The 18,804-nt window shown below is 35.3% G+C and overlaps 4 protein-coding genes across 10 annotated transcripts; 2 read left to right on the top strand and 2 right to left on the bottom strand.

Moving 5' to 3' along the window:
* Positions 1–144: 144 nt before the first annotated feature.
* On the bottom strand, positions 145–2,472 carry LOC126919445 (cdc42 homolog). Of its 5 annotated transcripts, none has more exons than XM_050728762.1 (5): positions 2,319–2,472; positions 1,548–1,749; positions 1,330–1,439; positions 1,047–1,244; positions 145–962 (listed from the first exon to the last, which is right to left on the bottom strand). In XM_050728762.1, the coding sequence occupies exons 2-5, from the start codon at positions 1,723–1,725 to the stop codon at positions 873–875; spliced, it is 576 nt and encodes a 191-aa protein (XP_050584719.1). In that variant the 5' UTR covers positions 1,726–1,749; positions 2,319–2,472; the 3' UTR covers positions 145–872. The 5 variants fall into 5 exon arrangements, with proteins under 5 accessions (XP_050584719.1, XP_050584720.1, XP_050584721.1 ...); XM_050728763.1 differs by lacking the exon at positions 2,319–2,472 and adding an exon at positions 1,821–2,312; XM_050728764.1 differs by lacking the exon at positions 2,319–2,472 and adding an exon at positions 1,978–2,312.
* Positions 2,473–3,081: 609 nt separating this feature from the next.
* On the top strand, positions 3,082–3,978 carry LOC126919446 (peptidyl-prolyl cis-trans isomerase). Its single transcript, XM_050728766.1, has one exon. It carries the CDS (start codon positions 3,341–3,343, stop codon positions 3,833–3,835), a length of 495 nt encoding a protein of 164 aa, XP_050584723.1. The 5' UTR covers positions 3,082–3,340; the 3' UTR covers positions 3,836–3,978.
* On the bottom strand, positions 3,820–14,124 carry LOC126919404 (sodium/potassium/calcium exchanger 4-like). Of its 3 annotated transcripts, none has more exons than XM_050728621.1 (9): positions 13,976–14,124; positions 6,917–7,144; positions 6,591–6,778; positions 6,315–6,462; positions 6,024–6,125; positions 5,867–5,923; positions 5,555–5,764; positions 5,358–5,459; positions 3,820–4,881 (listed from the first exon to the last, which is right to left on the bottom strand). In XM_050728621.1, the coding sequence occupies exons 2-9, from the start codon at positions 6,981–6,983 to the stop codon at positions 4,547–4,549; spliced, it is 1,209 nt and encodes a 402-aa protein (XP_050584578.1). In that variant the 5' UTR covers positions 6,984–7,144; positions 13,976–14,124; the 3' UTR covers positions 3,820–4,546. The 3 variants fall into 3 exon arrangements, with proteins under 3 accessions (XP_050584578.1, XP_050584577.1, XP_050584576.1); XM_050728620.1 differs by lacking the exon at positions 13,976–14,124 and adding an exon at positions 8,354–8,664; XM_050728619.1 differs by lacking the exon at positions 13,976–14,124 and adding an exon at positions 7,702–7,907.
* LOC126919409 (sodium/potassium/calcium exchanger 4) lies at positions 8,811–18,090 on the top strand. Its single transcript, XM_050728657.1, has 8 exons — positions 8,811–8,978; positions 14,085–14,258; positions 14,508–14,695; positions 14,866–15,106; positions 15,478–15,603; positions 15,838–16,053; positions 16,167–16,268; positions 16,425–18,090. The coding sequence occupies exons 1-8, from the start codon at positions 8,930–8,932 to the stop codon at positions 16,766–16,768; spliced, it is 1,440 nt and encodes a 479-aa protein (XP_050584614.1). The 5' UTR covers positions 8,811–8,929; the 3' UTR covers positions 16,769–18,090.
* The last annotated feature ends 714 nt before the right edge of the window (positions 18,091–18,804 follow it).

The raw sequence follows: 18,804 nt of genomic DNA, 5'->3' as shown, positions 1-18,804 counted from the left end.
GTCAAAGGTTTTATCATTTTGAAAGTATCGAAAACTGAGATAAAAGAAGGCACCCTAGCACTATTGTTAAGAAAAAATAGTTAAATCATTAAAGAACGTAAAAATGACGTAAAGGTAAACAAAAAACTATAAAAGATGTACTCGTATGTTTCAATCATAATCTTTTTTTAAACTGATTTATTAAAAAATTCACACTACTAAGTTATCAATAAAAACGTCTTACATATTAAATAGAAGAATGTTTTACAAGTATTTTTTATATGAAATTCGTGTAGATGTTCACAGTTGTCAATAATTACATTGTTCCTTCCACGCGATTGCCAAGAAGCATCGATGTTCGCTCGCTGCTTCGAATTGGTTGAAGCAAAAACCAACCGTAGATTATCTTTTTTCGATGAACCAGTCGACGAAAGGATAAATATTGGTATGGGTGTGTCTGCCTCTGTATGTGTGTATCTGTGCACGCGCGTTCAGTGTATATGTATGCATGAATGCATATATATATGTGTGTGTGGATGTGTAAATATATATATATATATATATATATATATTTACATATGTGTATATATATATATATATATATATATATATATATATATACTCACACGCGTGCACATGTACGCACATAATATACATGTATATGTGTGGATATTTCTTATACATAAAATGCTTGTCTTCACCTTTTCTGGATCGAATTTTTTCTTCGAATCGAGCGCACGTCGAATGATTTGAAAACGAAAGATAGATCGCACAGATAATCAGACGAACTATCATTAGTCGAAAGTATTCTCGTATGCACTGTATGACAAACTCATACAGCAGTCATCGTCCGAACAGTGCTAATAGGTTTTAAAAACGATGTTAGTTGCTCTCTACAAAACGATACATCGTCTTCTTCTAACTGGTTCCGGAGGCTCTAACGCTGCTAGAATAGCTTCGTCGAACACGTTTTTCAAACCTTTCTAAACATTCGAGGAAACGATATGTTAAGAATCGAGGAAACGTCATAAACTACAAGGATAAATATACTATAAACAAAATCATACCTGTGTAAGAGCACTGCATTCCACATACTTTACTGCTTTGAGTTCTTTGGCAAGTTTCTCACCTTGTTCCGCAGATATGGGCTTTTGTTTATTTTTTGCAAGTTTTTCTATAGTCGCCGCATCGTCTCGTAAATCGATCTGAGTACCCACCAGTAAGAATGGAGTCTTTTGACAATGATGAGTGATTTCTGGAACCCACTGATACAAGAATTCTAACTGAGCTAGGAAATCGCTTTTCTAAATACAATTAATGATATTATAAATATGAAATCCACATATATACCTTCTCTTTAACGTTTTCAAATGACGATGGTGACACAACCGAAAAACAAACAAGGAACACATCAGTTTGAGGATAACTTAAGGGACGTAGCCGGTCATAATCCTCCTGACCTTTAAATCAAAGATTAAGAATCGATAAATTATCTCACATATAGTTAACAAAACAAATGAAAGAAAAACAAATATATTTTAATATATATAGTACAATCTAATAATTACCTGCCGTGTCGAACAATCCTAAGGTATATGGTTCACCGCCAATCATAACAGTCACAGCATAATTATCAAACACTGTTGGGACATATTCGGATGGAAACTTATTCGTGGTGTATGAAATCAACAGACAAGTTTTACCTACTGCACCATCCCCAACTACAACGCATTTAATTGTCTGCATTTTTCAGCTTTCTCTGGGATATCTCTATGTACAAAAGAAACGTGTAAACGTTATTAGTGGTAACGTATACGTTTACATATACCGAATTCTCTTACACGAGGTTATTGTCGAAAGTAACATAAAGTTTCGTCTCGTTCGGTTTTGCAATGTCTGATCTAGTCCAGTCCTACTCAATTCCGTCGGTTTTCGTCACGTTTCATTACATCCCGTCACGTCCAATTATGTCCCCTAACGTTCTATTGTATACTTTACTAGGTAAAAGGAAATATATGTTGAACGTTCCAAACGATACTTCAAAAATATTCGTTTCCGTCAAGCGAATAGAAAGAAATATTATGCAGAAGTGACGGAAAGGTGCACGTTTGCCAATTTTCAACGAGTCGATCCAATTATACGTAGATGTTGTATGAAATAATTGTTTTTTCAGATCGCCATTTTTGGTATTTTGTCAAATCTATCGACTTCTACTTTAAAAATTTATCATTCGAATATATGCTCAAATATATGCAGTGACATTTTTCACTATTTAACCCATAGCAAAATGCAAATCGCATTAAGAAAAGAAATACACAAAATTTAACCGAAACACTCACGAGTAACTGGGCGTCGACAACACACTTTACTGTCACAAATTTTTCGAACGAATATAGAAAGCCAACGATACAGTAATTCAAGAATACAGTATGCAACCGCCATCTATAGCAACGTTTTACCCATCTATAACACCCTTGTCTGCTTTTGCAGTATGATTTGTTATAATAATGAATTAGTAATATCGAACAAGTTATTAGAGAGAATTGTAATGTCAAAAATTGTTTCACACATTAATAACAGATTGTTTTATCGAAATTATAACGAATATAAAGGATGTGTGTTTATATTTATCAAATGGTCCATATTGTAATATATACGTATAGAAGATAAGTATACAATAGTATGTATAGAAAACGAATGATCTCAATTATAATCATATACAATATATGTATATATATTATTCGTAATATCAGATAATATCTATTAAAACGTAAAACGATTTAAATAGGCAAATATGTAAAACAATTAGCTTGCAAACCTCCGGGAGGCAGCGAAGTTTTTACATACATAAGTTATCCTTTTATTATTGGAATACAAAATATTTATCCTCTCCAAATTTATAAATTCTTGATGATTAATTGATGAATGTTTTGAATATACATGTTTAAGGCAAGCTCTAGACTTGAATTTTAAATTAGGTCTTGGGGGTTCGCGATAACAAAAAATTATATATTTAAAGGAGATCTGTGGTAAGTAAAAGATTAAGAACCGCGGATGTATAGAATATACCTACATATCATAAATATAAGTAATTCATGTTTAAGCTGGTCACATCTGGTACAGTGTGACAATGAAGATGTCGTGTCGATCGTACTTTAATCATATATATTTCTAAGCGAAAGAAACTAACCTAGTTATTTTTGCTAAACGATTTTGTTTGATTCAGTTATTTCTTAAATAAATTAAAGTAGCATAAGTTGAATTACAAAATAACGTCTGCTTAATTATTGTTGCTCATTATATGTCACTTGCTGAGAAAGAGGTGTTGTGAAAAAGTAAAGTACGCCTTGCAAATATCGTTATGGTTTTGCCACGAGTATATTTTGATGTAGCCGCTGATGATAAACCATTGGGTCGCATCGTGATGGAATTACGAACAGATGTAGTCCCAAAGACAGCGGAAAATTTTCGCGCTCTTTGTACGGGAGAGAAAGGTTTTGGATATAAAGGAAGTACCTTTCACCGAGTAATTCCTAAATTTATGTGCCAAGGTGGTGATTTCACTAATCACAATGGTACAGGAGGAAAATCTATTTATGGGGAAAAATTTGAAGATGAAAATTTTGAATTGAAACACACCGGACCTGGCATATTGTCTATGGCAAATTCTGGGCCTAACACCAACGGTTCACAATTTTTTCTAACTACTATAAAGACTGCTTGGTTGGATAATAAGCATGTAGTTTTTGGTTCTGTAGTTGATGGTATGGGCATAGTAAAAAAAATTGAGGGTTATGGCTCTCAAAGTGGGAAAACACACCAGAAGATTGTAATTACCAATTGCGGTCAACTTTAAAGCATTGTATTTTGCACCTTTATAATGTCATACATATGTATTTTCTTTTTCTTGATAGGCAAATTCTTGTAAAATGAATAATGTAATGCAAAAATATACAAACAACAAATGAAATAATGCATCTGTTTGGATGACATAAATAACTGTGTTCTTTTTCTTTCTCTAACATATTCATACAGCTATATATTTCCATCGAAACTTACTTTGTAATGAGATACATTATATGTTACGTATATCGGAGGATTATAAAAATATCTGTAATTTTCTTTCGTATCTTGGCTAAACTACAAGTACAATACTTCAAAAATTTATTTGAAAAACACTTATGCTAAATATAAATGGTTTGTAAATCGTTGAAATAGCTATATAAATATCATATATACATACATACATAGGCATTCATATATTACAGTCATTAAATTTATACGTGTACAAATTCATAAGTACATATGCATCACAAAATAATACACTAGAATGCGCACAAACATTCAGGAAAATATAATGAACTAATTAAAAGTTGAATTATTTGCGACAAACACGATACATTCATTGTGAAACCAATGTTCAGTTGATGTTTCAACGATTCGTGGTGCGTATCAAAATATCGAAAGGAGATAGAAGGAGAGCCTAATTCAAAGTTCCGAATCCTTTTGTAAAACTTGGCAAGTGAAGATAGGTTGTCAGTGGATTAACAAACATATGTACAAAGTATCAGTGAACACATATTGGTAAATTAACCACAAAGAAAATATTGAGTTCGAGGATGGAAGCAAATACCAAGAAAATTAGATACATAATGAGGCAAACTATTCCAATGGATCGAGTCAATTTAAATTTGCCAATTAGAAGAGACAAATAAAGTACGGTGAGAGTAGAAAATAACGATATGGAATTGTAAACCAGACCTTGTGAATTAATCGTTACATAATGATCGCCAGGTGTTTTCGGAAAAAGTGCTGCTTTCAGGAACCAAGGTAATCCGAGACAAAGTAACACGTCGAATACGTTTGAACCGATTGAATTACTTATGCCCATGGCTCCGTGACCTAAAATCATATTTTGAATCAGCAATATCAAATAAGAAAGAAAGATTAGGAAAAAACAAAGGAAAAGAAATCATGAAATATCGGTACTTTATGAATGCTAGTCGTGAAGAAAAAGTAAAAACATTTATAATACGTTAAATACATAATGAAACGACGTGGTTTGTAACTGATTATAAAGCGATTCTAAGATGAGGCAAATTTGATAATAATATCGTGATAATATCACGCGGTGCGTTATCGTAACCTAACTGTCTCACGATAACTATGTTATCGTGATATTTCACGATAGCTACGTTATCATGACCGCTATTCGTTAACTACATATATATAATTTCTTGATCGATGTACCGATTACCACAAAAAAATCACTCCAAAGGTTAATCGGTTACTTCGGAGGTGCGTTTAAATGAAAATTCGTTTTAACCGGTTGATTCTTTCATTATCGATGAGTGAAAGTGTGAAATGAAGAAAATTACCTTGATTCGCAACGATAACACTAGAAACAGCCTCCGGTACACTCATTCCTGCCGCAAGAAACGTCAATCCCATTATGGAATCAGGAATCCTAAATGTATCACCTGAAATAAGGATCATTTTAAATCAATATCGAGAATAAAACGAGTGCATTTAGATATCTGGGAACGATAACAGCAATTGTTGCAAAGATACGTACCAATTACAGTGATGACCCATCCAACTATGTACGAAGTAGTTGCTATCCATATTATACACATGATAAAAGTAAGGGGGTACCAAGATTTCAATGTGCTTCTTCTACAGTCAGGAATCGTAATGAGAAGCACAAAATTTATAGGCCAAGTAATCAACCACCAAATCCGTTCGCACGTCGAATTTGGCCAATTCTTCATATTCACGATATCAACTAAAATAATATAAGTATATATACACATAGGTAGATATTTATTGAGGTTAAGGCTTTTCAAAGGATTCTTGTACATATTTTCATGCAATCTATGTTACTTACGCGATTCATCTTCACCGCTCGATTCCAACAAATTAATATCCGTGTTTTTAACCAGGTCTGACAGAACAAACGGATGACGTGTGTTTTTAAATGAAACTCAACGACGTATAATTCAGAGAATTGAATTGAATAAAAAATTAATCGATATAAACAATACCATTAGAAAGTAGAGGAGTTGATTCGGAAAGATTCTTGTACTTCTTTCTTGTATTTGTTACAGATTGAACAAACTGATGTATGCTCCGATCGAAGCACATTACTAAAACGATAAACATTTCCGTTTCATTTAATTAGAAATACAAACAGTCTGTGTGGAGATTATGAAGTAGCAATGAAGATTCGTAAAAATGGAACGAAATATTTATTTATTTTAATTTATTTATCACTTATCGATAGAAAGAATCAAGTAACGATGGAGAATTACCTGAATAGTACTTCATAAACTTACCTAAAATGTACAAAACATACAAGAGAACGAGAATCAATCCCTCGTACCATTCGATACGACCGTCTCGTAAAGTTAAAATAAGTAAGAGAACTGTGATTGCATATGCGATAGTATCTCGCGTGACAGGCCACCCTTCCAGATTTAATACCTGAACAAAGATTTGCTTTATTCGTGTTTCTTTCTTGTTTTCCTTTTTCATGTACTTGATTTTATTTTCGATTCATACATAATCGATAGTGTGTTCCGTCTATGTAAGGCGTAAGGAAAAGATCTCACCTGATTTGCAAATAAACCACAACAAGCAGGCACAGCTAATATATTGAAAACAGCAGACCCAACAATCGTGCCGACACCCAAATCTCCTTCCGTGACAAAAGTACCTACAATATTGATAAACAACTCTGGGCTAGAGCTAGCTGCTGCCATAATTGTTGCTCCTGCGACATCTTCTGTTACGTTAATCTCTGAAAATCAAATCCATGTAATAGTTCCAATGTTTTAGCTGTATTAGTTATATAAAAAATTTTCTTAGATCTTGATGATAGTCTATCTTGAAATAAAAATAAGGTGGAAATAAATTAAAGCGGCTACACTGAACTTACTATGGCAAATTTTTTTAATCGACGGCACAAAAAAATCATCACAAACAATAGCGAGTAACAGAAACATGTAAATCGCTATCACGAAATGTATAGCTATAAGACCCGATTGTCTTTGCTGTCGAGTAAGGCCATCCGATGGAAACTCTTCTATCGCTGGAGGAGTGCAGTTTACTTCATTTTCTCCAGCTTCGATAGTGCTTGGTCCAATTTGCAATAACTTGCGAAGTCCTTAAAGAGATAGAGTATGTACGTACTCTTAATGATATATAATAATAACTATACGCGTAAATTCCAATGATAACGAAGGGGCTATGTTATGTTATAAATGGAAAGTAAGGAGAACAAGCGTAGAGATAAAAGGTGAAAGTTTTATATGTATATATAAAATATATTATATTTAGATCGTATTGATAATGCGAACATATTACGTAATGATTCATTCTAAATTTTAGTATCTCGATATCTCCACCATCTTTTTCGTTCAACGTAGCGGCATGCATCCGTGTATACGCATTCGTTAGTCATCGAATGCCTCATCATAATTGCCCTTTATTACTTATCGCTTGTTATTAGTTGTTCCTTCACTCTTTGAGAGAACGCAACTAATCGTGTATGTCGCAATAAGGGACAAGTGTATGTTTAAGAAAACAAGTCATGGACTTTTGTTTACTTATGACAATAATATGATACGATATGAATTACTTGATATGTATAAGGCACATATAACATAAGAGAAAGGAAGAGGAAGAATTGAAAATAAGGAGAATTCAGAAAACGAGACTTACGCGTATCCGTAGGGTTATTCGCACTTGCTGCATTGTTTGGAAGAAATATTGCTAACGTATTAACGAAGATCAAATACATCGTTGGAACGATGATCATACAGAATATTCTGTAGCCTATCATTTGTCTATGTTTCCGCGGCATTTCGTAGTCGCTGTTTCAGGTAATCAGCGACAAGTTTCAGTGATCGAGCTAACGGTGCGACTTGCCGTTCCGTATGATACTAATTTTGATTCGCTAAGTCGAGCAGACCGCATCGATGTTTTTCGTTTACGAGCATTATCGGTTTTAACTTTACACAGATAAGATACTATACAAAGCGAATAAAGACATCCCTTTACTGATAATCCAACAACAGGAGTATTCCTGCTACTGGAGCATCTTAATTGTCAATTACATATCTATCGATAACGGGTGAATGATCTGTAATGTTGTACACCATAAACTTATATGTGTATGGTTACGTTTACTGGTATTTATCCTTATATATGTGATTATCTATTGTAAAACATTATATTCATATTTACGCGTGTACAGTGTACAAATGTACATACGCGTTTCAATTTTGAAACATCATTTCAGTTAGAGATTTAAAAGAAGGGGCATGAATCAATTTGTTTATTTATTCATTTTAATTTTTCTAGTTCTACTTACTTGTCCGTTGCATTTTTTTTTCGAATGGAACCGTACACACTGAATCGTAGTTACAGTTGACTGACAATCAACTTATTTACAATTGACAGTGCTAATTGTTCTCTTTGCGCGCATCATACAGAGAGAACGACATTACGTTTTTACTGTTGCAACTTGCTTCTACTGTAGCCCATCGCATCGTATCCCGTCACATAGTTTACTGTCTTTAAAAGCTTTTCTATCAATCCGTTTGTTAGTTAGTTTACTTCCCAGAATATCGTAATGCTGCCTTTAAAATAATCGATGGGAAAAGAATAGACGCGCGCGAGTGTGTGTATGCGACGTGTGCGACTGGAGGAATAAATTTGAAGGGAATAAGTAATGCAAAATGCTTGATTGTGTCGGAATAGAATATATACGGTACGACGTTCAATTTTCAAGGAAGCCATAACGACGATTAGTGCGATGACGATTTCGCATTTTGACCGCGGCACGATTCAGCGGGCGCGATGCGCGAGAGATGAGAAGAGAAGAGTTAGAGGGAGGGGCGATTCCAACAAACGCTGCCGGACTTCGGAGTAGTTGTTAATGTAGTATATGTGTGACAACGGGATTGACAACATGGATACGTCTGACTTAGGAGGAGGTTCGTTCAAATATATTTTGAATATTATCGGGAACGGATGCTTTTTTATAGTATATGTTTGATCGATACAAGAATGGTTAGGGGGGTGTGCTTCGATGGCGGTGAAAGATAGAACGGAATGATATTTAAAAATCGGAATTAAAGTATCGAACAAGGTGGAGGAGACGTAGGAAGAGAAGGAACAGGAGGAGGTGGAGGAAGACGAGGAGAAGGAGGAGGAAGAGAAGGAAGTGGAGGGACAGCAGGATGGCTAACATCAGCATTAGCAGCAGCAATAACAACAGAGGGAAGAGTAGAAGAATAGTATACATCATAAGGAAAAGGAAGATGAAGGAGAATAAGTATGGGGTAGAAAATGAGGCAGACAAATGGAAGAAGGAAGAAGACTGAGAAAAGAGGAAAGGGACAACGATGCAAGATCGACTAAAAATAGAAGCCAAAAATAGAAAATCGTTCCAAACATTTGGTGCATTTTCAACTGAATTCAATTAAACATACAGGTGTGTCGTGCGGTGCTGCGTATCGCGCATCAATACTTGTGATTTAGTTTCCGATGATCGATTGGTCTAAAGGACTACGAATAAGACGAGATATTCGAAACTAATCTTGCGCAGAAGGGCGCTTGTCAAAGCACAACGTACGCGTAAAGTAAAATGTTTGTTCATATGAGACGTATGAATTATTCATTATCTCTTTCTCTTTATAAATCGCAAGAGTTCTGTGATCTTTATTTCTACAAGAGATCGTGTGCAGACTAGAGACATGTTTATCGCAAAATTTATAGAATGAATTGAATCTCGTTGCTCTCTTTTCTCTGTTCTATCACCTTCGCTCTCCTTTCTCTCCTCCTCTCTCTCTTCTCTTTCTTTTCTCTCCTCCTCTCTCTCTCTCTCTCTCTCTCTCTCGCTCTCTCGCTCTTTGCTCTCTACCTCTCGACCGTTCTTCTTCCTTTCTACTCCCTTTACTTATTTTTATTTCATCCCAGTTTCACATAGCATGTCGTTCTTCTATATGCAGGTTAATTGAAACCTTGTTTAAACAATTTGATGAGTTATTGGATATAACGATCCATGTTAAAAGATTTAGTTTGTGTTACCGTTAGTGATAATGAAACTTGTTCAAACTCATGGACATATATTATTATATACCTATGTATTCGCACGATTCGTTACTCGTAACGAATGCTACGTTTAACAGATGCTTAAACATTAACATGTTAATTAACATTCGTTGTTATTTGTGGTCTTTGTGTTGATAAATTATTGTTACTTTTTTTATTTAAGTATAATACGATGCTCGTTAACGTACGTACAATCATGAGACACGTTGGTATTTTAATTTTTATAGAGGAATCATAAAATGAATCGGCGCAACTATATGTATATATAATATATATGTATATGTGTATATATATGTATAACTATATATATATATATAAACGTATATAATATATATATATATATATATATATATTGCATGCATATATATATATATATATATATATATATATATATATATATATATATATATCAATTTCAATAGATAGCCGTGTAACGGAGCAAAGTGAGACGAAGAGGTGAACAGTACTAGTAATATAGTACTGCTTATGATTTAGGATTGAGATTTTGAGAAATGTTCCGTCTGGATGTATTTGAACTGCAAAAGTTTATATAACGATAAAAATACTGCCTCCGCTCTCGCACATTGTTCTTTTTGAATAAATATCGAAATGCGAAGAAACGCAAAAATATAAATGAAAAATCCTGTGCACCGTACACGATAGATCTTATCGGCGGTCGAAACACAGAAGAAATAATAAAGTTTTGAGTTCATTCGAAATTGCGACGATGTGATGAAAGAAAAATCAACAGATTGCTAATTGAGAATCAACGTTTAATGATCGGCGATCAAGCCGATGGTCATCGTTTGTTTCCAACGAGACGAAACCGTTCGACACCGAATGGTCAAGCCACGTTATATCTAGTTTATACGACGTACATTAGACATGAATGGCATCTCCTCTGCCAACTTGAATGAGAGCAATTTAACTTCTTTAGGTTGCTTAATCGGTAGGAAGTCACATCAACTATACAGCTGTGTAACCTGTACAAGACACCAATACGTGCATCGTTTGCTTCATTACGTCGATTGTAACAGGTTATAGGAGAAGAATTATCAAGATCTAAGAACGGAAGTGAAGAAACAAAGTTGTTAATTTGAACCTAGACAGGATTTTTCTTTCACGCATATACACCAACAATGGGATATCACTTTCAAATTGATCTTGATTTTCAACGATCGTCATTAATGTATATACAATATACATATACTATATGTGTGTGTGTGCGTGTGTGTATATATACACATGCAGATATGTATAAGATGTAGAGAAACGTTTAACAACGGAAACTTTAAAATGGGATGAGAGAAAATCACATGGAAAATGTGAGTGACGTTGAATAGCTCCGCAAACGAAGGTAGGAATACGCGCAAAGAGTCCTCGTAAGAAAAACAATATATAATGGAAAAAGGGGCGACTTCGCCGATTTCAAAGTCCTTGAAATATATTAACCAGATCAATATTCTAAACCACTATTTCCTATACATACATATAATCATCGTTCGGCATTACTTTTCAAGATATTCGCCAAAAGCTTGAATTAAATTTAGATTATGATTACACTCTATACTGGAATAAACGACCGTATTTTTATATAGCCCAACCTAAACTTAACGCATTGATGAAAGGAAACCATTTGTAATATTATATAAATAGAAAAGGAAAATCAATGTGTTATAGGTTGGGTCAGAGTAGTATCCGGCCGCCATTAGGCGTGAAATAATCCTCGATGAATTGATTGATATACGGAATGTTGCACTTATTTCAGAATTTTCGATTGATCAAAAATTTAGTAAATATTTCAATATAACATACGTATCTACTTCCATTGAAAAATTGTTTACGAAACAAACATTTATAAAACAAGTTTGTTAAATAATGCATATAGTATTAAACATAAATTGCTTTACACATAACCTGAAAACTAAAGCCGAACAGCGCAGCGGTTATATGTATAGGAAAAAGTTCTCCAGAATGTTCACCTTGACAACATATTTGAAGGTCATTGAAATCCGTAAATTCGCTCTTATTTCCAATATTTACTGAAAAAGAACATTTTTTCCTTTCGTTATACAGCCATTGCTATGAAATACCGTTGTCGCATGCAACGCATATTTTAATGAAATTTACGAAAAAAGATCGATGAGAGGGAATACAAAACTTTCAATTTGCCTGCCATTTCATTTATTCGGAATGTGTTGGGATATGATAAGGAACAATGATATACAAGTGCAACTTTGTTATAGGGAGATTATTATGCTGTAAAAATATTGTTAGGTACAATTAAGGTTAAATGAATTTTGTATCGAAACTTGAGAAATGAATGTACGAAATGAATCAAAGAGGATAGGTAAATCAACATCGAATTATCGGGAAAATCAAAGTTTAACAAACTACGGCTAATAACTATAACTTGTTGAAAAGACGCTAGATGAAAGCCGAGAAATATAATAAAATTTAGCGAAACATCAGACATTTCTCACGATTTACTTATATAACGAAAAATTTTGTTGCGTGAGATATTTATTAGCCCTTGTACATAGTATCCGTCAAAATTAATGCTCATCGATATTTCATTTACTTATAGTTATTGATAAATTGGAGCATTAAACGAATCTATCGTTGAAAATAGAAATAGTTTTCCACAATTTTCTTATTTTTGCTATTTTCGTCCACTCATCCGTAACGAAAAATGTGCATATGCATGTGTTTATTTCCGTCTATTTACGTACATGTGTACCTACATAAATGTCGTAGTAAAAGTTGAAAAGAAGATACCAAATAAATGACAAAGATACGATTCGATGATAAAGCTAGAGAGTCGCGAGTGAACAATTGTAGCGATCATTTCTGATCTGCCATATCCAAGAGAGTTATTTGTCTTTGAGTGCGCGTGGGAATGGTTTTCATCGAGTAACTTATGAAACCGAGCAAGCAAATGCCTCGTAAACTATGACACGAACGGTTATTTGAAATTTGTGTACTATTCTATGTTCCAGCTTACTTTCAAATATATATAGATTGATACGTGTCTACGATAAAATATTGCATCGTATCATTTGTCACAATTATTTACGTGTTTATATATTACATATGTATGTTTTGCCTTCGAACTTATTTGCCAGTTTAGAATACAAGTTCTGAAAATGAATTCGAATGTTGCAATTAATACGTATGTATACAAAATCGGCAGGCGTGTCGCTTATTTATTTTCGAATAGTATATTGGAAACCGCGTCGTTACGCTGATCATTGTCGCCACTAGGTCATTGTTAGGTGATTATGAATGAAATTGAATTTTTAAGTAAAACATCTTTCCGGGAAAAGAGATTCAACGGGTGAACATCGAAGGTCAATGAACCGATTATATTTGTGATCATCGTGACTAGAACGAATGCAAACCAATTATCTGGGTTCGTAATCACATTTGTGGAGCGTGTATTTGACGTTTCTATCCAAGTATGCAAGGTCGTCGCTACTTATGTAATAGATTAACCAAAATCGAATGCCAATAGAATGTAAGCAAACACGATCGTTTTACTGTATACACATACATCCGGTATCTTTAAACAATGAAGATTTATTAAGTGATCGAAAAAATCGACGAGAAACATAATGGACGTGAAATAAATATAATGGGATTAAGAGCAAGAAATGGCAAGCAAGAATTCTATGATAACGCCGCGTCGCTCTTCTTTCTTGTGATGCGGCCGTTTCCTCCTTCAATATGATACAACAAATATAGGTGAACGTAGAATAGACATCAATGAAAAATAAAAAAAATAGAAGAGAAAGAATTGACAATTCGTTCGAATTAGATGCGTTTTTTCGCTTGACCATCGTTCCATCGCCAAATATCAAACTGTTACATTAACTACCTGTTACTATGAAATAAATCGTCCTTATCGGTATCCAGGAACAAATCTTTTCTTCGACGCATTGGACATGGAATTAAACACATGAAAATAAAGAGATATTATGTTTTAGGTATAAATTGTACACCTCCAGCGATAGAAGACTTTCCACACGACCTTTTCGACGAGAAACAGAGGCAGGGCGGAGCTGTCGTCGTGCACGTAATCGTTTCGCTTTACCTGTTTATCGCGTTAGCGGTAGTGTGTGATAAATTTTTCGTTCCCGCAGTAGAAAAGATATGTCACGGTAAGCAACATTTCGCAGTTATTTCTAAATATATTATTTTCTAGGAGGCTACGATTGGTGTTGATTTATAAATATGTTTTTCGCTTGTGTTCGTCTACCTGATGAATAAATTTATCGAATGATTCGCGGGTGAAACAGCTGGTTTGTACGTAGAAGAAAGTAGAAGAAGAACGAAGTCAAGTGTGAAATGAACCAAAGTGATACGAATTTCTTGATTTGTTTCTGAATGTTTTTAAATTTCAATTTCAGCACTTTCAATGTCCAAGGACGTGGCAGGTGCTACCTTTATGGCCGCAGCAACGTCGGCGCCGGAACTGTTCGTAAACGCAATCGGCACGTTCATCACCGAAGGTGACATCGGTGTCGGAACAATAGTAGGCTCGGCTGTATTCAATATTCTCGCGGTACCGGCTTGCTGCGGTATAGGTGCTGGGATGGTAAGTTTTTGTGATCTACATAACTTGGTGCACATAGAGTATTGGACAAGTTTTTATTATCGTTTTATTAGTTGACTGCGTGCAATTAAGAAACCTATCAATATTCCCTGTATGTATATTATGTATTATGCAACTCAAACGGTCTACGTACGTTAATCGAATACGTACAGGTAGTTCCTCTTGACTGGTGGCCAGTTAGCAGAGACTGCCTCGCCTACGGCGTTACGGTTGCCATTCTGATATGTATCATACACGACGAACGAGTAGAATGGTACGAAGCGTTAACGCTAGTGTTATTGTACATCGTATACATCGCCGTCATGTATTGGGACAAATCGTTTCAGCGATGCACGCGATTCCGTACGCATAATGCTGATCGATCGTCAACGGATGATCACCGACACGCGACAGGTAAGAGAACGTGCCTTTCTTCTCTTCTTTAAGCGGCCATAAAATAAATAAAGAACAAACGAATTACCTATTTCCAAGCACTAAACACTTTACTCTGCTCGGATAGACTCGAATAACGATAACGATCTGGATATCGCAGTCTTTTTCTTTGAAATCGTAAATATTATCATCTTATATACATACGCATGTGCGAATACATATCTATGTTCGTACTTACGTTTGTGTACGAATGAATAGTACATTCAATATCGTTGCAAATATAGTTGTGTACCGATTTATTTACAACGTTTCTTACTATATATATACTTGTCCCGAACATTTGTATACTTGTCCATTTAAAAAAAGTTAAACACAAAGTGTCGTTTCTTTAGAAGGCAGCACAGAAATTCACATGGCAAGATCCGACAAAGTACAATCGGCCGTTGAACAAACTGAACATATAGATCTACCATTGCAAAATGGAGGAACGAAACCTCAAGAAGAGAATCCCGACCCTAGTAAGTAGTATAGAAATTTCACTGGGCAAAATTTAGTATTATCCGTTTCGGAAACGGATAAAATGAAAATGAAAAATCACTGGTGAGGGGGCGGGGAGCAGGGAGAGAAAGAGAGAGAGAGAGAGAAAGTGAGAGAGAGTGAAGCGTGTTGGTGGAAAGCGTAGATAGGGAAGGGGAGGGGGAGAAGGAGAAAAAAGGGAAAATAAAAGCGTTATATACTTTTACGTTGAACAGATTATGAATACGAATTATTGGTTTGGCCGACACGAGCTGGGTGGATAAGAAAAACAGCATGGATTATGACTTGGCCGATTCATTTAATTTTCATGTGTACTATTCCGGATTGTGAAAAGCCACGATTCAAGAATTGGTTTCCGATAACGTTCCTTATGTGCATCATTTGGATTGGATCGTTGAGCTATGTGGTCGCATGGATGATCACTATAATTGGTAATGAAAGTGGTAGCAAGTAAAAAAAAAGCGAAAGAACAGATAGAACTGAAATCGTATAAGAAAAAAGAAAAGAAAACAGGGTGAGGCAAACGTCATTACTTTCTTTTTAGGAGACACTCTGAAAATACCGGATTCCGTGATGGGCATTACTTTCCTGGCTGCTGGTACCAGCGTACCAGAGGCTGTATCAAGCGTAATAGTGGCAAAGCAAGGTAAGCTGATATGCGAATATAACGTATGAAAAATTAGATGAATAATGAATTAATTGAGTACTAGTGAGGAACAATTATTAATTTGTGAATAATATTTGAAATGGACAACACGATGGTTTCTATGTTAAATCTTTCGATCGATTTATTTTGTACCAGGACACGGCTCGATGGGTATTAGCAACTCGATCGGATCAAACACTTTTGACATATTGTTGTGTTTGGGTCTACCGTGGCTAATTAAATCTTCGTTTTCACCAACACAACCAGGAAAACATTACATCAGTATAAATTCTGGTGGGCTCGAGTACAGTGCCATATCACTGTTATCGACACTAATGTTACTCTACATTGCTTTTGCTTCGAATAAGTTTCAGCTTGATAGAAAAGTTGGTCGAGCCTGTTTATGTATGTATGCCGTATTTCTGATATTAGCCTCGTTGATAGAACTCAATGTATTCTTCAGGGTAAACTTGCCCACGTGCCAGAGGACGGTAAAGTGATCCGAAATCGAAAGTAGAGTTGCTTAATGATATTTCATACGGTGTTTACTCTGATCCTCGTACGTTCTCCCGAACTTACGAAAAACATTGTGAACCGAAGAACGCTGTTTTACATTATACGAAACTATTTCTTCTCCCGTCTCGTTTTTCGACGAGATCGTCCTTCACCCCGAGGCTCCGTTACTCCATGGCATTCTTTCCTTCGTAATCCATCCATAATGCCTTCTCCTCCATTTCTGTCTGTCTGTCTGTCTGTCTCTCTCTCTCTCTCTCTCTCTCTCTCTCTCCTATCGCTCTCTCTTTTTCTTTTTCGCCTTTTTGCTGTCCTTTTTTCACATCAAATCATCACATACTCGATCACCCTTTGACTTCTCTATTGCGATCAAACTTTATCGTTTCCATCTCTCCAACTCTTTCTCTCGCGCTATCGTCTAATTATTCCGCTTACCACGAACAACATGTAATTTTTAACGTGATTTAGGGACATAAACAGTAAACGAAAAAAAGAAGAAAACAAGGAAATTTCGTCCTCTGGTAAAAGAATAAGAAAGAGTTTGTCATTCATGCGAGTGCAGGATCTGAACGTTGAAGCGTACTCACGTATTCGTAATGATAGAAAATGTTGGTAACTATGATTAAACGAGTAAATGGAATTAGGAAACAAAATATTGTTAAAATAATAAATAAATAAGGTCGTAATAAGATGTCGGTGAAAAGAATTGGATTACAAAGAAAAGCGAAAGAAGCTAGAGACAAACGAAGATTAAGAAATCAACAAAAGTACGAAGTACATATAACGAACACGTATGTAACATCGTATATATGTATATTCATATATATACACACATATATATATATATATATGAATGAAGTATGCATATGTTCGTGCATGCGTGCGTGCGCGCGCGCGCGCGCGCGCGTGTGTGTGTGTGTGTGTGTGTGTGTAATGTATGTATGTATGTATGTATATAATATATGTATATACAGTAGATCGATAGCGTAGAAAAGACTGCCGCTTTTATAAATGTTTCATTTCGAGAAATACAGCACATACATCAAACGAATATGAATACGTATATTGGGTAGCTAATATGTCCGATTAAATAAAGTTTCGATAATCGGTTATCATTGCGGAACACCATGATAATCGGTTATCGGAACGAGGGGAATTACGAAAGTCTCGATAATTGCGCGCCAAGATTGACATCACGTTTATTGGTAAAATACATTGACATGTACTGAAATTCGCCGCAGGGTGTATATTTAAGTAATCTAAGAACTTAACGAGATTAATAAAGTACTGTAATAAGTTATTAAAAAGAGATTGTTGGTAATTTCGTTTTAATCCTGTCGCGAAACACGCTGAACAACTGCTCGATTCCTTCTTACCGATTTTTCGATTGACGATGGTTCGGCTAGCGAATGCATCGTATCGATAATTGAAAAGTTACACGTTGAGTTACGATTCTCTCTGCGACTATAACGTATCCGTGTGTCGGCAATTGTAATCAATGTCTCCGAGACCTTTGGCACGATTTCAACGAAAGAGTCGATCTGCGAATTCGAGAAGAGCAGACAGCCGTCACGCGGCGCAGATTCGCTTCAGCAAGGAGCAGAAACACGTCGGAACACGTTGCAGAATTTTAACAGGTAAGTAGAACGATAAAGATCGCTTTGTGCTTTTTAAAAGATCGGACTACTCTCACTGCTTGGAATGAGATTCGAACAAAGTTTAGGCGATACGCAACGTTTACATGTTTCTGGCATTTCGAGCTTAGCGCGTTGATCACCATTCCTCAAATACATAATCTACATATACAAAAACTAATTGAGAACTGTACCATGAGGTTCAGTGAATCATGTAGAGAGCAATACGATATTCCATTTATACGATGTGTATTTATGCAAGCGCACGCATGCAATTGCAGCGCGACGTGTGTACCAAACACGTGAAACAGTAGGTGAAACGCATTCAAGTAAGTAAGTATGTATGTACTAAGCAGTGGATCCATGCTGTATTGGATGGCAGTAGGTCG

Source organism: Bombus affinis, chromosome 8 (assembly GCF_024516045.1).
Source record: "Bombus affinis isolate iyBomAffi1 chromosome 8, iyBomAffi1.2, whole genome shotgun sequence".
Classification (NCBI taxonomy): domain Eukaryota; kingdom Metazoa; phylum Arthropoda; class Insecta; order Hymenoptera; family Apidae; genus Bombus; species Bombus affinis.
Note: the sequence above shows the minus strand (reverse complement) of the source record. Positions and strands in the feature narration are given on the sequence as shown.